This window comes from Balaenoptera ricei, chromosome 18 (assembly GCF_028023285.1).
Source record: "Balaenoptera ricei isolate mBalRic1 chromosome 18, mBalRic1.hap2, whole genome shotgun sequence".
Taxonomy (NCBI): domain Eukaryota; kingdom Metazoa; phylum Chordata; class Mammalia; order Artiodactyla; family Balaenopteridae; genus Balaenoptera; species Balaenoptera ricei.
Window position 1 is genome coordinate 18,803,670 of NC_082656.1, and position 20,865 is coordinate 18,824,534.

General features: G+C 36.3%; 1 protein-coding gene across 8 annotated transcripts in view; it reads right to left on the bottom strand.

Moving 5' to 3' along the window:
- Positions 1 to 20,865, bottom strand: part of FNDC3A (fibronectin type III domain containing 3A) — a 182,814-nt gene that overhangs the window by 24,457 nt on the left and 137,492 nt on the right. For 6 of the 8 annotated variants that reach the window (XM_059902752.1, XM_059902749.1, XM_059902746.1 and 3 more), the window contains 7 exons: positions 17,135 to 17,292; positions 15,116 to 15,175; positions 13,581 to 13,719; positions 11,846 to 11,899; positions 9,634 to 9,758; positions 9,088 to 9,262; positions 6,867 to 6,953 (listed from right to left, as the gene is read on the bottom strand). In XM_059902752.1, the coding sequence (XP_059758735.1) occupies positions 6,867 to 6,953; positions 9,088 to 9,262; positions 9,634 to 9,758; positions 11,846 to 11,899; positions 13,581 to 13,719; positions 15,116 to 15,175; positions 17,135 to 17,292 (798 nt within the window). The remainder of the gene's footprint in view (positions 1 to 6,866; positions 6,954 to 9,087; positions 9,263 to 9,633; positions 9,759 to 11,845; positions 11,900 to 13,580; positions 13,720 to 15,115; positions 15,176 to 17,134; positions 17,293 to 20,865) is intronic. The other 2 variants (XM_059902748.1, XM_059902750.1) reach the window with 2 other exon arrangements.

Sequence of the window (20,865 nt, forward strand, 5' to 3'; positions counted from 1 at the left end):
CTGTAGCCCCAGCTGACATCTTGATTGCAACCTCATAGAAACCCTGCATCACAACCATCCAGCCAAGCTTGTCCTGAATTCCTGACCCACAGAAACTGTGCCATAATAAATGTTCATTTTTTCAAGCTAAGTTGTGCAGCAACAGATAAATATAATTCATATTTATAATAATTATATTTATTCAATAATTATATTTTTCACTTTAGAAATTTAATTACATATATATTTTAAAAATTTTATTTATTTTACTTATTTTTGATCGCATTGGGTCTTGGTTGTTGCGCATGGGCTTTCTCTAGTTGCGGCGAGCGGGGGTTACTCTTTCTTGCGGTGCGCGTGCTTCTCATTGCGGTGGCTTCTCTTGTTGCAGAGCACGGGCTCAGGGCACGTGGGCTCAGTAGCTGCGGCATGTGGGCTCAGTAGCTGTGGCTCGCGGGCTCTAGAGCGCAGGCTCAGTAGTTGTGGAGCACGGGCTTAGTTGCTCCGTGGCATGTGGGATCTTCCCAGACCAGGGCTCAAACCCGTGTCCCATGCATTGGCAGGCAGATTCCTAACCACTGAGCCACCAGGAAAGCCCTATGTTTGTATTTTTACCTATCTCTTCTACTGAACTTAAAAGTTCCTCAAGTCCGATATCAAACTTGATATGATTTTCTCTTCTCCAAACCTGCTCCATCTCTGTTCTTCCCCATCAGTAAAAAGCACTACTACCATTTACCTAGTTACTCAAGCCAAAAATCTAGAAGGATCTTTGATCCTTTCTCTAAACCTATTTGTCAAATCTATTAGTAAATCCTGTACTCTACCTCCACTTCTCTGTTTTCTATACCTACCACAACCTTAGTTAAAGCCTCCTTTATTTTATGTTTGCTGAATGACTGTAACATACTACTAATTAGTTTCTCAGCTTTCATTCCTTTCCTTAACCTCATCTATTCTCTACATGGCAGCCAGAGGGACTTGATCACTTCTCAGCTTCATGGCTTCTCATTTTACCAGAATAAAATCTAAATTCTTATCTACAAAGCCCTATGTGATTCCACCCCTGACTACCTCTACTCGAAAGGTTTGGGTCTTTTACGTTAGCAGTTATTTCCTTTGCCTGGAATGTTCTTTTTGACCTTGACATGCCACCTCCTTCTTGTTATTCAGATCTGTTTAAATGCCATTTCCAAAAAGACTTCCTCGACTACCCAGTCATTCTGTCAACTCACCCTATTTTAGTTAACTTGCATAGCACTTATCACTATCTAATATTTGTTTGCTTGTTTGTCATCTATTCCTTCCACTAGGATATTAGCTGTTTTGATCGCTATTGAATTCTTATTGTTTAGAAGAGTGCTTATCATAGAGCAGATGCTCAATAATTATTGGCTGAATGAATGAGCCATAGGTGGGGACCACTATGACGTGACACTACAGACGAGGATCTAAATAAATCTATTACCCCAAATAACTCATGCAACCCATGAGAACTCAGTAAAATTTAGTCCAATTGTTCAGTTTTGCTCAGGCTTCCTCATCAGTCCTCCCACATATTCAGATAGAATTTCAGGATGTTTTCTCACTCTGCTGCTTTACAAATTAGACTACAAAGGGGGTCAAAACACTTTCAACACAGTACACAGTGTTTACTTAAACCTCACAACTAGAGGAAGATTTTTTTTAAAAACTTAAGAATAGTTGATGTACAATATAAGTTACAGGGTGTACAATACAGTGATTCACAATTTTTTAAGGTTATACTCCATTTATAGTTATTATAAAATATTTTCTATATTCCGTGTATTGTACAATGTCTTTTAAAAAAAAGAAACTTATTTATTTATTTATTTATTTATGGCTGTGTTGGGTCTTTGTTGCTGCACACGGGCTTTCTCTAGTTGTAGCGAATGGGGGCTACTCTTCCTTGCGGTGCGTGGGCTTCTCATTGCAGTGGCTTTTCTTTGTTGTGGAGCACAGGCTCTAGGCGTGCAGGCTTCAGTAGTTGTGGCACACGGGCTCAGCAGCTGTGGCTCGCAGGCTACAGAGCACAGGCCCAGTAGTTGTGGCGCACAGGCTTAGTTGCTCTGCGGCATGTGGGATCTTCCTGGACCAGGGCTCGAACCCGTGTCCCCTGCACTGGCAGGCGGATTCTTAACCGCTGCACCACCAGGGAAGTCCCAACGTCTTTTTTTTTTTTTTTTTTTTTTGGCTGTGTTGGGTCTTCGTTTTTGTGCAAGGGCTTTCTCTAGTTGCGGCGAGCGGGGGCCACTCTTCATCGCGGTGCGCGGGCCTCTCACTGTCACGGCCTCTCTTGTTGCAGAGCACAGGCTCCAGATGCGCAGGCTCAGCAATTGTGGCTCACGGGCCTAGTTGCTCCGCGGCATGTGGGATCTTCCTGGACCAGGGCTCGAACCCGTGTCCCCTGCACTGGCAGGCGGATTCTTAACCGCTGCACCACCAGGGAAGTCCCAACGTCTTTTTTTTTTTTAACTTTTTATTTTATATTGGAGTTTAGCCGATTAACAATGTTGTGATAGTTTCAGGTGCACAGCAAAACACCTCAGCCATATATATATATATATATACATGTAACCATTCTCCCCCAAACTCCCCTCCTATCCAGGCTGCCACATAACATTGAGCAGAGTTCCCTGTGCTATACAGTAGGTCCTTGTTGGTTATCCATTTTAAATACGGCAGTGTTGTACAGTATGTCTTTATACTTATTTTTTTATACCTAGTAGTTTGTACCTCTTAGTCCCCTACCCCTACAGTGGCCCCTCCAAAGGAAGCTTTTATTTTTTAATTTTTATTTATATACTTATTAAAATCTTTGGCTGCACCGTGCCGCATCCGGGATCTTAGTTCCCTGACCAGGGATCGAACCCGCGCCCCCCACGTTGGAAGGCAGAATCTTAACCACTGGACCACCAGGGAAGTCTGAGGAAGCTTTTAAAGTAAAAGCAGACTCCATAAAAACCATAAGATCCACTAATTATGTTTTTAAAGCTATATATGTCAGCACTGCCTTTTACTCCAGTTAGCCAGTAAGGTATAAAACCATATTTTCCTCCAAATTTTACAAATAATCAAAACATTCATTTAGTGTCCACCACAGAGGGAGCACTGTGCTAATAACTCTAGCTGTGGTGCACTTTTTACCTTCAAAGAGCTTAGAATCTTTGTGCAGATTCTAAGCAGACAGGCAATATGCATATCAAAACAATTAGGCAACAGAAGAAAGATTACTATGGCCTAAAATGGTCCAGAAAGGCTTTGAAAAAGCAAATGAAAGTGATAACGGGGTTTTCACAGACAACAGCAGTGAAAAGGGGAAGACTGGGTAAGAGAGAATAGAAAGACGTGAGTACAGGAGCAGAAGGGAATAATAAACAGTGAGCTCTGCTCAGGGAAGGATGAGTATTCAGTGTGGTGAGGGAGCCAGTTCAAGTAAGAAGTGAAAGGCAGTGCAGTTAAAAAACTGAATGGCTTGGAATATAAAGAACCTTATAACAAATTAAGGAAATTGTATTTTGGAGGGAAAGCTGTGTTTCAGACAGATTAATCTAGGTATAAAATATAACTTGGATTAGAAGGTGAGCAATTAGCTTGAAAGTGATACAGAACAGGTTTGGAGATTTAGTACTCTTTAGGACAGAAATGACAGCTGGCATAAGGCAAAGAGATGATATTTCCAAGGCAGAAAGGGATATTCCAAGTAGAACTAAGGACTAAACTTGGGCACACTTAGATAAGGGCAAAGGAGAAAGGGAGACATCATAAAATGACAACAGACAAGATGAGAAAGAAGAGGGAACATGACTCTGTACTGTCATAGATGCTGATGTATGAGCAAATTTCAATGATGGAAGATAAGTGAAATTGATGGACCCAGATACTGTTTTGATTTCTCTTCACCTGTGAGAAGGCCTCAAAAACAAGTAATAAGCTGAAGTAAAGGTATCTAAGGGTTCTCAGCTCAAGGTACTCAGACCTTGACTTTTAGAAGCCTTGCTACTTGAAAACATATTTTTCAGGAACTTCAGGAAATAAGGCATTAGTTTTCTAGTGGCCCAGAGTCATAGGGACTGGCCACTAGTCTCTGAAGGTTTTAATTCTTTCTTTAAAATCTGGACACTAGGTCTTGGCACAGCTTCCAAGTGAACCACTGGATGGAATTAGCATTGTTCACTTGTTTATCACTCTGAATTTTAAATGATTTTAAGAATTCTGATTGCTCTCTTATGCTTTAAAGTTTTATTTTCATTTTTCTTTTGTCCTTTAAATTTTTTCATTGTTCTAATTTTGTTTTAGTATTTTGAGTGTCCTAGGATTGTCCTTACTGTACAACCTAGAACTCTGGCATTTGGTAAACTTGCTCAAATTTGAATTTTATGTTAATCGTATCCTTACTGTTTCTTTACAAACAATAATATACTATTTAGTCACTACTTCCTGCATTATAACATTTTTATTGCTTTTGCTTAGTATTCTATGATTTCTTTTAGAGTGTTAAGATTTTACTTTGATATGTTTGCTTGAAAGAGGAGACTGCAAATGTCAAGCTAGAAAGGAAGACTCAGACATAGAAGTAGGATTTAATGATTCAACCCCACCTCAGCTGGCACCCAGTTCATGGCAGATTCAAAATAAATGTTTGAGCTTCTAGAAAACTTCATACAGTCACCATTTTCTATTTCCTAATATTTTTTTCCCTCCTCTAGATCAGTGGTTCTCAAATTTTCACAAGCATCAGAATCACCTGAAGAGCCTGCTAAAATACAGATTGCTAGGCCTTACCCCCAGAATTTTAAAATAAATTTACCAGATTATAAAGACATTAACAACTTCTCTTTTAAAGATCTGCTGGTATGATAATCATTACTAAAGTAAAAATGCAATCCAACACCATAAGAGGAAAACTGGAATAAATGTGCATACTTCTTAGGTATTTTATAAATCTTGTCAATAATAATAACTGTATTTTAAAATTAAAATGACCCAGTGTTATCAGAAGTTTTAAAAAGGAAGATAATATACAAAATAAAGCATGACAAATATAATCATTATGAACTGCATAATCAAATTTCCCATTATCATTAAAATTTTCTTAGGTTCTCAAGGAGTAATAAAATTTATCTTTTGCTTTTTAATAGTGAAAACAATTTATGATGGCTTTTATCATTTATTTGAAATAAGTTGTTTAAACAAGCAATGGTAGGAAAATTCAAATGTTGAATTTATCAACTAATAAGCATCCTGTTACATTTTGGGGAAAACCGCTGCATAAAAATGTCGGCTGGCTTATATTAACTGGTATATTAGCTAATTCAAGCACTGTCTGCCAAGAAATAGCAATGCATATCACCAACCAAGTCAGAGCTAAAATATATGCTAGAATGGATGAAATACTAGGAAAGATACAGAATTTTCAGGAGTCTCCATAGGAGAAGAATTTTCAAAGCTTGCTACTGCTTCAAGTGAGCAAGAATGATATGTAGAGTCTCCAGGCCTCAAGCAAGCAAGAATGACATGAGGTAGGTTGGGTGGAAGCAGCAGCATCTGCCTAGTAGAAACTCGAGCACCCTGAATAGGACTCTAGGGAAGGATATAAAGGAAAGAGGAGGAGTTTCATCCAATAAGTAAATATTGTGAACATATGTGGGGCAAAGTTTCTCACTGATGATGATGGGAGTTAGAAATAAGTAAAGGGAGAAAATTAGAATTAACCTATGGCACTAGATTAAATGGAGGTTTTTGGTGCAAACTCATGATTTTTAAAAATAGATACCCTAGAAATAAGAATATAAATGTGTTTGTGCATGTAAATTGTGTATGTGTGTGTGTATACACACACACAAGACATACATCCATACATCTAGTTCTTAGCCTTGTCCACTGAGAGGATGCCCAGGAGTAGCAGTACCCTTATAGCATTAAGTATACTTACTACCCAGATCCTGACTTCTACATACCATTGTCCACTCAAAGGACCCAGGTGCTTTGAGAAATGGCCAGTATCAAGGTTGACAAAGAGAAAGTACAAGATGAGAATGAAATATCATGTGCCAGAAAGAGTGGGCTCAAAGAATGATTGGGGGGGGGGGACATGTCAAAAAAATTCAGAAGTCAGCCTGACAAGGGCTCCCAAATCTAAGACAATTTGAACCTCATAACTGATAGCCATAGCAACAAAATATAACCCACTCAGTAAACAGGAATCCATGAGTTCATACTGATATAAATAAATGAGAAAAGAAAGCTTTTCCTTATAGTATAATGCCAATTAATAAATGTAGAAGGAATGATAAAATTTAAAAAAATCACCACTTGGCAACCATTAATCATGATTACTGAATAATTGATTCAGGCAAGATTTATCAATGGGTGTTAAAACTAGTGGGTGAAACTTTGATGAGGAACAAGATGTCTACAGAGTATTTACAAAATACTTATCACAAAGGGAAAAAGAACAACTTTACAGTGAAGAAACATGGTAGATATCACCTTCATCAAGTAACTACTAGTGACTGGACAACTGAAACTGTGCACCACTAGATAGAGCATTAAAATATCATTACTTTTTTCTGATACACCTGCCAAAAAAGCATATTCTGACTATGTTCAATGACATCCACATTTTAAAAGATGTTTTGTTCACATTTTACAAATAAGACTCCTGTAAAACATTAAGACTTTTGAATTTAAATACATAAAATTTGAGAAGCATTATTATATAGTAAGAAAGTAAAACAATAAAGCTCATTAGAAAAGGCCAAAATATTTAAGATTTAAAACCACAGGAATGAGGCATGTACCTGCCTTTAAAACAGGAACAATAAGAACAACAAACAGATCTTTCAAGGGCTTTCAAAGCTTACCTTAAATTTATACTTTGTACTACGTCTGAGATTTTTCACTGTGTAAGCAAGGTCTTCTCCATCATATTTAGGCTTAAAACCATATCCCTGGAAAGGGAAAATAAGTCTTCATTAGAGGTCTAACAGCAGAAATATGGGGAATAAGGAATATGTGAAAAGATTCAGGTCCTCTTCATCTTCTGTTACGTGAAATGTGATTAATGTTTGGTTGAGGGTAATCTTCACCTTGATGCTTCTATCTTGAGTAGACAGATCCAGAAATGCTACTGAACATTTGTAGGAGGATGGAGAAGACCACTTATTCTCAGTAAATACAGCAGCCAAGAGAAGATCTTTGTGTTGAGGGAAAATGAGAGACAATGGTAACATCACGATCAGTAAGCTTATCCCTAGAACTAACAGGAATTTCCCAGACAGATGTTGCAAGAGCTAAACAAAACCATAACTATTTAACTTTCCCTGAACACATAACTGTGTTTAGGTGAATAGATGAATAGTTGGTTGTGCTGGCAGGTTGTGATGTCACTTAGGTTTGGCATTATTTATAGCCCCAGGGACAATGCTTCACTACTTTCCCAATGTTATTTTTAAAAATTAAAAAGACTGATATATAATTCCCAAACCATAAAATTCCCATTTTTAAAGTATAAAGTTCTTGGGCTTCCCTGGTGGCGCAGTGGTTGAGAATCTGCCTGCCAATGCAGGGGACACGGGTTCGAGCCCTGGTCTGGGAAGATCCCACATGCCGCGGAGCGACTAAGCCCGTGAGCCACAATTGCTGAGCCTGCGCGTCTGGAGCCTGTGCTCCGCAACAAGAGAGGTCGCAATAGTGAGAGGCCCGCGCACCGCGATGAAGAGTGGCCCCCGCTTGCCGCAACTAGAGGAAGCCCTCACACAGAAACGAAGACCCAACACAGCCATAAATAAATTTAAAAAAAAAAAAAAAAAAAATAAATAAATAAATAAAGTATAAAGTTCAATGGTTTACAGTATAGTCACAAACTTGTGAAACCATTGTTTAATTCCTAGTTCCAGAATAAAACCTGTACTTTACTTTCTGGTTAGCAGTCACTTTCTCTCTTTTCTTATACACCAATATACTTTCTATCTCTATTATACACCAATATATTTCTATCTCTATGGATTTGCCTATACCCATAGAAATGGAATCACACAATACGCAGTTTTCTGAGACTGGGTTCTTTATTTAGCATAATGTTTTCAAGGCTCATTCATGTTGTGGCATATGTCAGTACTCCATTCCCTTATGTGGCTGAATGATATTCTACTGCACAGATATATTACACTTTGTTTATCCATTCATCAGCTGATGGACATTTTGGTTAGTCCCACTTTTTGGCTATTATGATTAATGCTGCTGTGAACATTGGTGTACAAAGTTTTGTACAAACATGTATTTTCAATTCTTCTGGGTATACACCTAGAATGGACCAAGCTATTTTTTTTAAAATTAATTTTTATTGGCGTATAGTTGCTGTACAACGTTGTGTTAGTTTCTACTGTACAGCAAAATGAATCAGCTATACATACACATATAACCCCTCTTTTTTGGATTTCCTTCCCATTTAGGTCACTACAGTGCATTAAATACAGTTCCCTGTGCTATACAGTATGTTCTCATTAGTTGTCTATGGACCAAGCTATTTTTGACTCATATTGCTTCAGAGTAACTCTGAAAAGCTATGGAACTATATATAACTAGGAGAAGACAGCCTAACTCTTGTTTAGCTCAGTTCTAGCTGACAGGAGATGAGACATTGGTAACTAGATTCAGGCTGCACTATATAGTCTCATGTGAGGCTCTTCAAAGTTTCTGTGGCACTTGGAGAAGCAATGCATGAACACAGTTGGAGAAGGGAAACATTCTCTTTTCTTATCTTTTAGAGTTGCTTAGTCTAAGGCTGTGGTGATCCTTCCCTCTCTTTATTTTCCCCAAAACATATATACTTAAAATGTAGTCTGTGTTGTTCCCAGGCATAAAATGTATCCAAACACACATAAAAACCAAACCCCCCCCAACACATCAAGAAAACAAAAGGCTGAGTTGTCCCTCACTTCCAGTCCCTCCCAAACAGTAACGAACTGAGGTTTCAAAGCATTTGGGAAAGGATCTAACTATTCTATTGTGGCAATATTTACTGTATCAGGATTAATGTCACACTGAAATGTTTTAAATACCATATTTAAAATACATACTTACTGAAGTTTCTTCCTCCATCTCTAAAATATAAGAAATTCCTTCATCTGATGGTGTTCCTGAGGGTTTACTCCATTGTAAGGATAACCAAGTAACCCCAGCTTTAATTAATATAGGACTTGCTGGCATAGAAGGGGCACAGCCTGAGGTGTAATATAAGACTTCTTCACTAAAACCACTGTTGAAGCAAATGGTTTTTAAAAAGGAATGAAAAAAAGTTATTTTTTATAGCCAAAGAACTCATTTTTGATAAGTGACATTTTGGGGGCAAATGATAATTTTGATAACTAATTATAATCCAATAATATATCTTGGATTTGGTAATATCTTTATGGTAACCAGGTCAGATACCTAAAAGTGAATTAGTATTCTTTTAAAACTGCAGTTTATGTAATTAACAAATTCTCTTTTAGCTTTGCTAGGTTAGTAACACATCTTAACTAAATCAACGAAGTGATAACTAAGGCAGAATTTTTAGTGGATAATTTGGACTGTGAATAATTTACACAAATGAATAGTCTAAAATAGCTACATTAAAATGTATCTTACCTTGGACCATAGTCATTTTTGGCTGATAGTCTAAATTTACAACCCATTGCTGGTGACAGTTTAGTAATTTTAAATTGCTTTTGTAAGCCCGTGTAACACTGACAAAATTCTCCATTTCCTTTTCCCTAAAAGAAACAGTTATTATAATTCATTGTACATTACTGTAAAGAGAGAAATCCACATTAATTCCTAATTGATAGTAACATATTAGCTAGTGTACATTAAAAGTCATCTTTGTTACATGCATGTCATGAATCTCAAGAGAAGTCTAAGATAACACATCTTTTATATGATACTCACTGTTCATTAACACAGAATTCAAAAACTGAAGAGCAGGCATCTCTGTATAGCTTCTTGAACTAAGCACCCTGTTTTATAGCTGATGCTTAACCTCTGGCTTTTAGTGAAAGCAACCCTTTCTGGGTATGGATCCCACAGTCTCTATGGAGGGACTGGTAGCGGTGGAAACAGGTTGATCTTTGATATGCATAACTGGCAGCTCTCCTCAACCTATGAAAAGTTCTATGCAAACAGTTTCAAGAAAAGGTCCCTACCCATCCCCAAACCACCTAGATAGCTACTGAACTTCCTTAAAGATTCTGGCACTACTACTGCTTAGATTTAACACTGAAAGAGTATAAACAGAGAGAAAAATCCCATTACAGGCATTAAGATGGGAGAGAGAAAAGTCTGCAGTTCAGGACAACTGAAGAGTTTTAGAAATTTAAGATGCTACATAAAATCAACAAATTTTTTATTTTCTACCCATTTCTTGTTATTGTGTGGTAGAGGTAAAGGGCCGTTAGGGTGACCTCTGCTTCAAAGAAAACCTTTAGTCTGAATCTGGTTGCTTTATTGAACTCTAATGTTAGTTTTAATAGTGTTTATAGTTGATTCTATCAAGTTATCTAAATAGAAAATCATGTCATCTCTAAAAAATGATAATTTTGCTCCCCCAGCCCAGCCACCATAGCTCTACCTCGTTTTGATTCCAAATCATACTGTATTAGCTATAACTTCCTGAATAATGTCAAATAAAGGTGGGGAAAACTGGCAACTTTGACTTGTTTTTGCTTTGCTAGAAGCGCTTTTATTGTTTAGTGATAGTACTGCACTTAATACAAAACTACCAAATAAGGAATTACCTTTCTATTCCTAATTTGTTTTGAGTTTTAAATCAGATAGGTGATAAATTTTATCAAACATCTGTCATAATTTATTAAGATGATACGGTTTTTCTTCTCAATTACTATGATACAGCAGTAGACTTCCTAATTCTGAATTCTCTTAGACCTTCTGGAATAAAACTTAACTTGGGTTGCGCCTCGTTACTCTTTTAACATACTGCTGAATTCCCAAATTAGCAGTGCAATTTCTTCTACTCCCTCTGGCCCCTCCTCTTAGCTGCAGTGAAGCAGCAGGGCAAAAGAGAACATGATATATATAAATGACAGTAAAACAAAGTACTAAACAATAAAGCCCAGTATGCTTGCTGTGGTAGGTTGAATAACAGCCTCCAAAGATATCCAGATCCTAATCCCTGGAACCTGTGAATGTTACCTTATATGGTAGCAGGGACTGTACAAATGTGGTTAGGGTAAGGCTCTTGAGATGTGGAGAGACTATCCTGGATTATCTGGGTGGGTCCTAAATGGAATTACAAGTGTCCTTTTTAAGAGGGAAGCAGAGAAGGACTTGAAGACAGAAGAGGAAGAAGGCCATGTGATAATGGCAGCAGGGGGAGAAAGGGCAATCTGATGTGGCCATGAACCAAGTAATGAGGACAGCCTCCAGAGCTGGAAAAGGCAAGGAAATGGGTTCTGCTCTAGAGTCCCTGGAGTAAGCACGGCTGTGGTGACACGTTGATTTTGGCCCAGTGAAAGCCATTTTGGATTTCTGGTTTCGAGAATTATGAGAGAATAAAAGTTTTGTTTTAAGCCACCTAGTTTGTGGTAATTTGTTAAAGCAGTCACAGTAAATGAACATGCTTGCCTTTAAGGCTGATGTGAAAGAAAATATTCCATCAAGTTAATTAACCAAGTGATAGCTTTGATGGTGGTTTAGTTGAAAACAACTAGAACACTGGGAAGTCTGGTCAGTAAAGGTTTCTAAGAACACCATCAACTGACTCATCCACCATAAACAAAAAGGTATTTCTGCCTGAGGATATGCATACATTTTAGCCTAATTTAAAAAGTTTAAATGTACTTACCTCATCCCATTCTAAAATAAAACTTTGGATTTTAGAACCATTGTCACTAGGTGCCTAAAACAAACACCAAAAAACAAACAAAATGAGTACAAATTAGTACTTTTATAAAAGATATTGTGATGATCCAATCTAAGGCATCTATTGTGTGTTACAGATGTTCTCTGGGATTTAGCCCTGGAAAAATTCGCACAGAGAATACAGAAATGCATGCATATCCTATAATCCTTTTAACTTCAAGAAAACAAATCAAGAGGCTACTCAAATTTTTATGAACACTGAACAATCTCTTTTATCAAGATCTCTTAACTTTTATAATCCTGTTTTTAAAAAAATTTATTATTTTTGGCTGCGTTGGGTCTTTGTTGCTGTGTGTGGGCTTTCTCTAGTTGCGGCGAGCGGGGGCTACTATTTGTTGCGGTGCACGGGCTTCTAATTGCGGTGGCTTCTCTTGTTGCAGAGCACAGGCTCTAGGCGTGCAGGCTTCAGTAGCTGCGGCTTGCGAGCTCTAGAGCACAGGCTCAGTAGTTGTGGTGCATGGGCTTAGTTGCTCCGCGGCATGTGGGATCTTCCCAGACCAGGGCTCGAACCCGTGTCCCCTGCATTGGCAGGCGGATTCTTAACCACTGAGCCACCAGGGAAGCCCTATAATCCTTTAAAAAAAAAAAAAAAAACTTTGCCTTTTATCAGAAGGTTTTATCAGCTTTAAGCTCCTGGGATAGATCCTGTCATTTTCATTAAAACTCAACTTACAATCTGAAAGTGATATTGTGTAATACACTAAAAAGTGAAAGCTGGATCTCTGCTTCTAGACTCCACGTGTCAACTGCCTAAGACTGCTAATTCACCAATCTGTTAATTTTCAGTGGTGAAAATTTCAGCTTTTTTGGTCATTTTTCCCCCAGTATTTAATCACTCTAAAACTAAAGAATTTCACCTTCATTTCAGTACAATGAAGAATTGTTCTTTTCCTCTAGGACTTTTGAATGTGCTCCTGGACATCCATACATCCATGAAGTATCTGTTTATAATTATCACTGCCTAGAACCTAATTCCATTTTACAAGGTATTTGTGGTATTGTTTTAACAGTTACTGTATTCCCCCAAATGCAACTACTGTGCAACTTGAGAAAGATTGTACTTAATTTTATTCAGAAATTTACCAAGACCTAGGTATCATTTCAGAAAATCATGTCACCAATGACAGTGATGTCTGTGGTGTGTGAATTACCAATTCTATCTAGTGTCTTTCCATTTCATTGCATCTTCTTGTGTAGCTGGGCACAAATATTTATATATTAAAAAATACATTATTCTATTAAAAATAATTTTATTCCTCCTTTAAGGCATATTAATATTTTAAAAACTATGAGTCTAGTTAAGTTATTATGAATCTCATTTTAGGATAAAATTCAGGATATAAAGGTGTCATTACAGAGTATTATAGAAAGTAGTAATGAGCCTGAGAATTACACACTGCAGTGTCATTACAAATTCAGTACAAGGGCTGCTAATTATAAATCAATCTTTTCTGCTATACTTACATTATAGTAAGAAAAACTGATAAGAGTGTTATTTTAGGATATAAGGAACAAATGCCTATTTAATATACCTGAAGAGCAAGAGCAAGTTAGCTTAAACCTCTTTTTGTCTCCAAAAAAAAATGAAGTTTAATACTACAGAAGAAAAAAAAGGAAAACAAATGTCCAGTTGGAAATACCCTAGAGAATATTCTTACCTTCCATTGCAAAGTGAGTGAATTTTTGGTCCGATTGGCTATCCTTGGTGGATTAGGTATGTCAGGTTCACAGCTCAAGGTGGTAAAGGTTTCAGCTTCGGAAGGAGTTCCCTTTATAGAATTGTATTCTGCCTGGACTCTAAGGTGATAAAATAAATTGTTTTAACCTGCAGGTAGAATCACTGTATCCTACCATTCTATAGCATCACCTTTAAGTACAGGCAAGTCAGTAAGATGCCCTCTGAATGTTCTATTGAGAAAATACGCATATCAGAAATAAAGGGTGACCCTTAAAAAAAAGAAAAATAGAATAGGCCAGGGGCTTTCATATTTTTCTGACTGCCGAAAGTAAGAATACATTTTAAACTGTGACTGTGTCTCTCAGATATGCATTTACACACACACATGCATGCACGCATGCACGTACAAGTACCCTGAAACAATATCCTTAACTAGGGTAATATACTGATACTTTCTATTCCATTTGATTATATTTAACTTTAAAAAATTCTGAATATAACCCACAAAATTAATTTCATGATTCAATAATGGTTGCAATCCACAGTTTGAAAAATATTAGGTTGGATGATACTTTGGGTTTATCCATAGGATGTGTAATTGAAGACTTAATTTAATAGTTTAATAGGAATAATCCCAATTACAAGTGTTCTTTTTAAAAACAGAGGTGACTGACTAAATCGTTATCCTGAGTCCCAGCTGGGGAGACCCTAGAGTCTGTAAAATAATTTCGGTAAATTATAAAAGAAGAACTGTGCAGAACAAAACAGTAGTATCTAAGTTATCCTAATTAAATGTTATGAAATTCTCAGAGGTTTTTTTTTTTTTAAAATTTATTTATTTATGGCTGTGTTGGGTCTTCATTTCTGTGCAAGGGCTTTCTCTAGTTGTGGCAAGCAGGGGCCACTCTTCATTGCGGTGCGCGGGCCTCTCACTATCGCGGCCTCTCTTGTTGTGGAGCACAGGCTCCAGACGCGCAGGCTCAGTAATTATGGCTCACGGGCCTAGTTGCTCCGCGGCATGTGGGATCTTCCCAGACCAGGGCTCGAACCCGTGTCCCCTGCATTGGCAGGCAGACTCTCAACCACTGCGCCACCAGGGAAGCCCTCTCAGAGTTTTAATATCCCAAACTTGTACAAAATATGATGAAGTAAAAATATGTAAGTACAAATATTATTTATGATTCTGTTTCGTAAAAGTTTCAAAAGCTGGGACAATTTTCCAGTGCTGAATTAGATATTACAGCTATATTATACATATTATCTGTATATTCATTCTAATCTCTAGGTCCTACAAACAGGGTGATTTACCCTTCAATATAACATTTGAGTTAAATGTTTTTGTTTTTTTTTGGAAAGTGTTGATAATTATACCACAAGAAAAATCAAAGTCCACAAAACCCATGTTTTTAATCCAAAATTAATATTTAAATTATATTCTAGACTTTTAAGGAAATCATTAAAAACAAACAAACCCTATGCTATATCATATAAAAGCAACATACAGGAATTCCTTACTTTGCATGGTAATCTGTAGCTGGTTTGAGATCATTTAAAGTGACACTGGTTTCTTCTCCTCTGGGGAAACAAAAGGCAACATTTCGTTGTCTGATAAATAAAGCATTCCAGAGGATGTGTATTATGTACACTACAGTTTGTGGTACTTTATGAAATTATACTGCTTCTTACTTTTCCAACTGTAACCACATTCAGACTGCACTAATATGCAATTTGTGTAATTAAGATATATGCCGAACTTAAGCATGTACCTGAATACCACTTTAAAACAAAAAGGTATGCTAAGCAAATCAACTGTGTAAGCCAGACTTTTTTTTTTTTTTCTTTCCTGTGGAGTTAGGGAAGATATTTAGCTTACTGAAGAAACAGAACCATTTTCAATTATTTGAAAATCCACTGGTATATAATTAAAATGCTAAATAACACATGTACTACTGAAATCAAAATCAAACCTACCAAATTTCTGCAAGGAGTCTGCCATTATTGGATTTTATTTAAAATATAACACGGAACTTTATTAAAATGTTATAGTTTAATGAGTAGATTAAAAAAAAACTGAATCATAATTTAAGGTAAAGCATTTTTTATGGCCACTATTAAATTTTCAAATATAATAGCACATATTTTCTTAAATAATCATTTGATACAACTATTATTTGGGTATGTAGCCAACAAACTAGCCTGTTTTCTCTTCCTTTTCTTTTAAATCACTGTTCTCTGTTTCATTTCCTTCAGTTAAGTTTCTCTCCTTTCCACTTTATGGACTTCTTCCTCCAACCTCCCACCTCCCTCCCACTTTCCTTCCACAGCTATCCTGTTTCTCAAATCAAAGCCAGTGAATCGTATGAGAAAGGAAACATGTCTCACTGATAGAAGTACACCTTAATGAATCAGGCAGCTGTAGTAGCAGCCTCAGAAAGAGACCTTAATTGGTGCAGGGTAAACAAGGTGACTAAGGTTGACTAATGTCCCTCTTGTGCTCTCTGGTCAGGCTGCAAATGGAGATAAATCCTTCCTCTTAGAAAGCAGCCATATCAAACTAGAACAGCCATTAACACAAAAAGAAACCTTTACGTTGATGGTCCTTTACCCTCTGTTTACCTCTTAGGTAGGTTTTGGGTCTTTTAAGAAAAGGAAATAGAATAAACACAAGGAAGTCTCAATAGAGAGAAGGAGACAGGACATTTTTATAACCTTATGTTGCTAGATGACAGTCACTCGAGCAGTTTCTCTTTCCTTTCTTCCCCATACTAGCTATTTTTTTGAAAAAAGATACCAAGAAGGCTGATGTATCCAGTGTTGTGTGTTAATAATGATCAATCAAATGGCTAACCACCTCCTTTACAATCTTCCTGGTGGTGAAATTATAACTAGTAATCGACTTTACTCTTTTTCATCAGAATAAGCAATTTCTATATGAGTAAGAAGAGAAAAATAATTTATTTTACAACCATCAATCATAAACGTCACAATTTTAGCCACTGATACTTTCTAAGGCTTCTTGGTATATAATATGCTTTTGAACCAAGAAAAGAGAACTATGATTTTTCAAAGTATGATTATTAACATACCAATACACAAATGAGTAACAATGGTACTAAATTCATTTTACAATGGGATATGAGCTTGTACATATAAGAATTAAATCCAACTCCCTAGAGGAGCAATATCACATTGCATGAGTTCACAATATAATAGTTCCCATTTCTGGTCCTGGCTTCTATATACTACAATTTATGTCTCAGGAATACATGAATAGTGAAATATCTATTAGGGAGCCTACTGAAAAATAAAAAAGCTGAATGTGGGCAATGAAAGTGATTATTCCAAGGGAGTGTAGACAGAAATGTGAACCAGCCGGCATTTGGACTATTTACATTGAAATTACTATCACTGGTCAACTTATAGATTCAAAATAAAAGCATGAAGAGGGAAAATAGCACAGAATTAGTTTTAAGCTGTTTTTGATAAACCATTAACCTATATAATGGGAGGGAGTAAAACATAACAAATACCTACGCATATACACTTTTATATTTCCCATCTTTTCCAGTACTTGAGACCAGAATTTCATAACCATAGAGCTCTGGTACAGTAGTCTCATCTGTTTCGCCATTAATGAGGCTGGAAGGAGGTGACCAGGTAAGTACTACTGTCCTTGCCTGGATGTCTGAGGCCTGCAAAAACATAATATTTGAAAGCTCTTTGAAACAACTGTAATGTGTACAACAAACAGTAAAAAAATCTAATGGGGTTTCAAGATTAAATAAAATATATCTAACTACTTACATAAAATGGCTCACATTTTTGTGGATGAGATACAATTTGTAGATGAGATACAATTTGCTGTGCAAGGGTGGAGAGGTTCAACAAAGGTTTAAAGACCGTTTGGGGCCGTCTAAAACTATTAGTGTAAACATCATACACAGTCGAAAGAAGGGCAGAAAAAAACCCACTTTTAACATGCTTGAAAGGGTTCATTTCCTCACTTTAGAAAGTGTCTAACAATAAGAAAAAGACCAAAAACTCAAGAGAAAAATGAGCAAAGGACGTGGACTGTCCAAAGAAATATAACTGAATAATATTTAAAATAAAAAAATATGTAAAATATTTCTAACTACATTCATAAGTAAATAAATGTAAATTAAAACAAGATACTACTTTCATCCACTGGATTAGGGAAGATTAAAATTAATTAATGGATGAAATACTGGATTAATATCTAGTGTGGTGAGGGTCTGGAGAAATGGGTGGTCTCTTAGATGAGGATAGGAATATAGATTGGTACAATCCCTATGAAGAGCTACTTGGGAACCGTTATAAAAATTTTAAATGTGTTTACTTTTTGATTCAGGAATTCTACTTCCAGGAATTATTTTCATGATAATATTCCGTAAACTTACATAAGTACATAAATATACACCCTTAAGAATACTCGTCACAGCACTCTTAATAATGGCAAGAAACTGGAAATATTGGTATAGCTTCTTAACATATTACTATGCAGGTGTTCAAAAAATGAGGTAGACATGTACGTGCTGACATTTAAAGAGATCCTCAATATACTGGCGCTATGTAATAGAGGAAAAACGGAAGCTGCAAAGCAATATATATGCCATGATTTCAGCTGTGTTAAAGAAATTAAAAAACGCATACAAATATCTGAAAATGTACTATAAAAATGTACTAATCCTTACCTTTGGGGATTTTGTGAGTACGTGTGGTGGGATGGAGAGATATGAGAGAAAAACAGGAGGTCTTAATAGCATTTTTACATTTTGGATTACTTTTACAAAAAAAAGTCTAATAAAGAGGAAAAAAAAGTCTAGGGATTCGATTTAAACTAAAGATTAGTAAGAAAGGTATCAGATTATATCAATACCCAGACATTAATGTAAAAGCTTGCTTTAAAATTATCTACATTTAATGACTATCTTAATCAAAGACAATAAAACAAACAGAAACAAAACAAAACCACTAACCACTAGGATGAAGCCCCTATCTTGAATTAGGCAGAATAAACAATCTATACACACGCATAACTTTCTCTCCTTTTCAAAGCTCTCAAAGCTTGAATAAGTTTAGAAGACTGTTACTGTATTTATTTTGCTTCTGTTGAGTCACAGGAAATGTAATATTTACTGTCATGCTGTCTTTAAAAAGTCTTAGTACAGTACTGTGTTTCATTTACAGTGGACTTAAAAGTGATTCCTTGTTTTAACCAGTGTCCATCTCGCTATTAATCTGTAACTGTGTAAGGTTTTCTTTCTTTTTTTAAACAAACATACTGTTAACATACATGTATCTACACCCTTTAGAGTTTCTTGATTTTATGGGATGATCATAACTGTGTTAAACTGTGAGAATAGGGAAGTGAACAGTATTCTGAAGGTAGGTCAGTTAATAGCATTAACTGGCATCTACATTATAAAGCTTATTAGGCTTTGTGGGTACTGATTACATCATCAAAAGCATAGGCAGTAGAGAAAAGACTAAGCAGGGAGACAGAAGACTTGTCACTAATTTGCTTGGTGATACTAAGCTCTCAACCTTTTAGGTTCCAGGTGTCATCTATAAAAATGAGTGAAATGATCTGTTTACCTTAATTAATCAAATACAGTATATTTAAGACAGCTTTTTGGGGGAATAAATCTAGATTTACAGAAAAGTTGGGAAGATAGTACACATACAGAGTTCTGTATACTTTCTACCCAGCTTCCTCTAATGTTAACATTTTATATAATGATGTATTTCTGTCAAAACTAAGAAATTAACATTGGTAGAGTACTATCAATTAAAATTTTACCTAAACTAAATAGACTTTTCCAGGATACTATGTTGAATTTACCAAGTATAGATTAAAAAAAAAAAAATTAGACACACTACTGATTTCAACTTTTCTAGACAATCCATTTTTACAGAAAAACTCTTGGTCCCAACTCATTCTTTAAAAAAGATATTTTATTACTTGCATATAAATGTTAAGGCACAAAAGATGTGATTATACTAGGGTTGCTATGGAAAACTTCATGAGAAGTGAATTTTGAATAGAATTTTAAAGGATTTGGGATGGGATATAATTTTGGTAGAAAAGAAATGGGTAGGCTGCTGGAACATGTGTGAGTGTGTATTTTTAAAAGTTACCTAGTAATTTCATGCTCATATGAGAGCCACAGATGAAGGGAGAAAGAGAGAGAGATAGATAGTGGACCATTAAAAGGATGATAGGAGAAAGAGGAAATGATCAACAATGTCAAACACTGGAGGGAGATCAAGGAGAATGAATGTAGTCTGAAAAATGCCTAAAAATGCTGTTTTCTGGTGCTGGTTTCAGAAGGATGTAACCAGTTGTAAAGAAGAAAGAGAAGTGGACTGCCATTAGGTACTGTGAAATTCCTGTGTAAAGATGAGGTTATGTGTGTGTGTGTGTGTGTCCAGGAAAACGTAGATCCTAGAAATTTATAGTGAAAAAATGGATAAAGCTTGGAATTCAGTTTGGCATGGGGAGAATTAAAGGTAAAGAAGAAATCTAAGGTAATACTGATACTGTGAGCCAGAGAAATCTGGATGAGTAAGTGTTCATTGACGGAAATACTGAAAGGAATTAGAAAACTAAAGGGATCTAATCCAATTCCTTCTTTATTTTAGAGGAACAATGGAGAAGAGAAAATAGTTTCTCTTAGGAAACTATTTTCTAATAGGAAAAATGATGAAGAATTTGGTTTTCTAAATGAAGTTCTAGTTGTTGGCAAAATATACAAACTTGGGTATTCTTTAGGATGCTTCAGGAAATGTGGTTCTAGAGGAAGAGGTGAATAATGAGGGTTAAAAATACAGATACAGAAATCATCTGAAATATGTCTTCTATTTGTATGCTACTTTAGAAGTAAAATTTCCTTTTATATTCACCTCACTTGATCCTTATAATTATGCTCTAAAGCAGGCAAAACAGACATAACTATCTTCATTTCATAGATGAAACACATTCAGAAAGGTTAAGTGACTTGTCTGAGGTCACTCAACTAGTGACTAGGGCCTGAATAATTCAGTTCTTTTTTTGCTACAAAATGCTTCCATTTTTTATTTAAAAAAATTAAAAAAATTTGTTTTATCTTTTGGCCGTGCCACACGGCATGCAGGATTTTAGTTCCCCGACCAGGGATCGAACCCACACTCCCTGCAGTGCAAGTGTGGAGTCTTAACCACTGGACTGCCAGGGAAGTCCCCACAATCCTTCCATTCTGAATCCA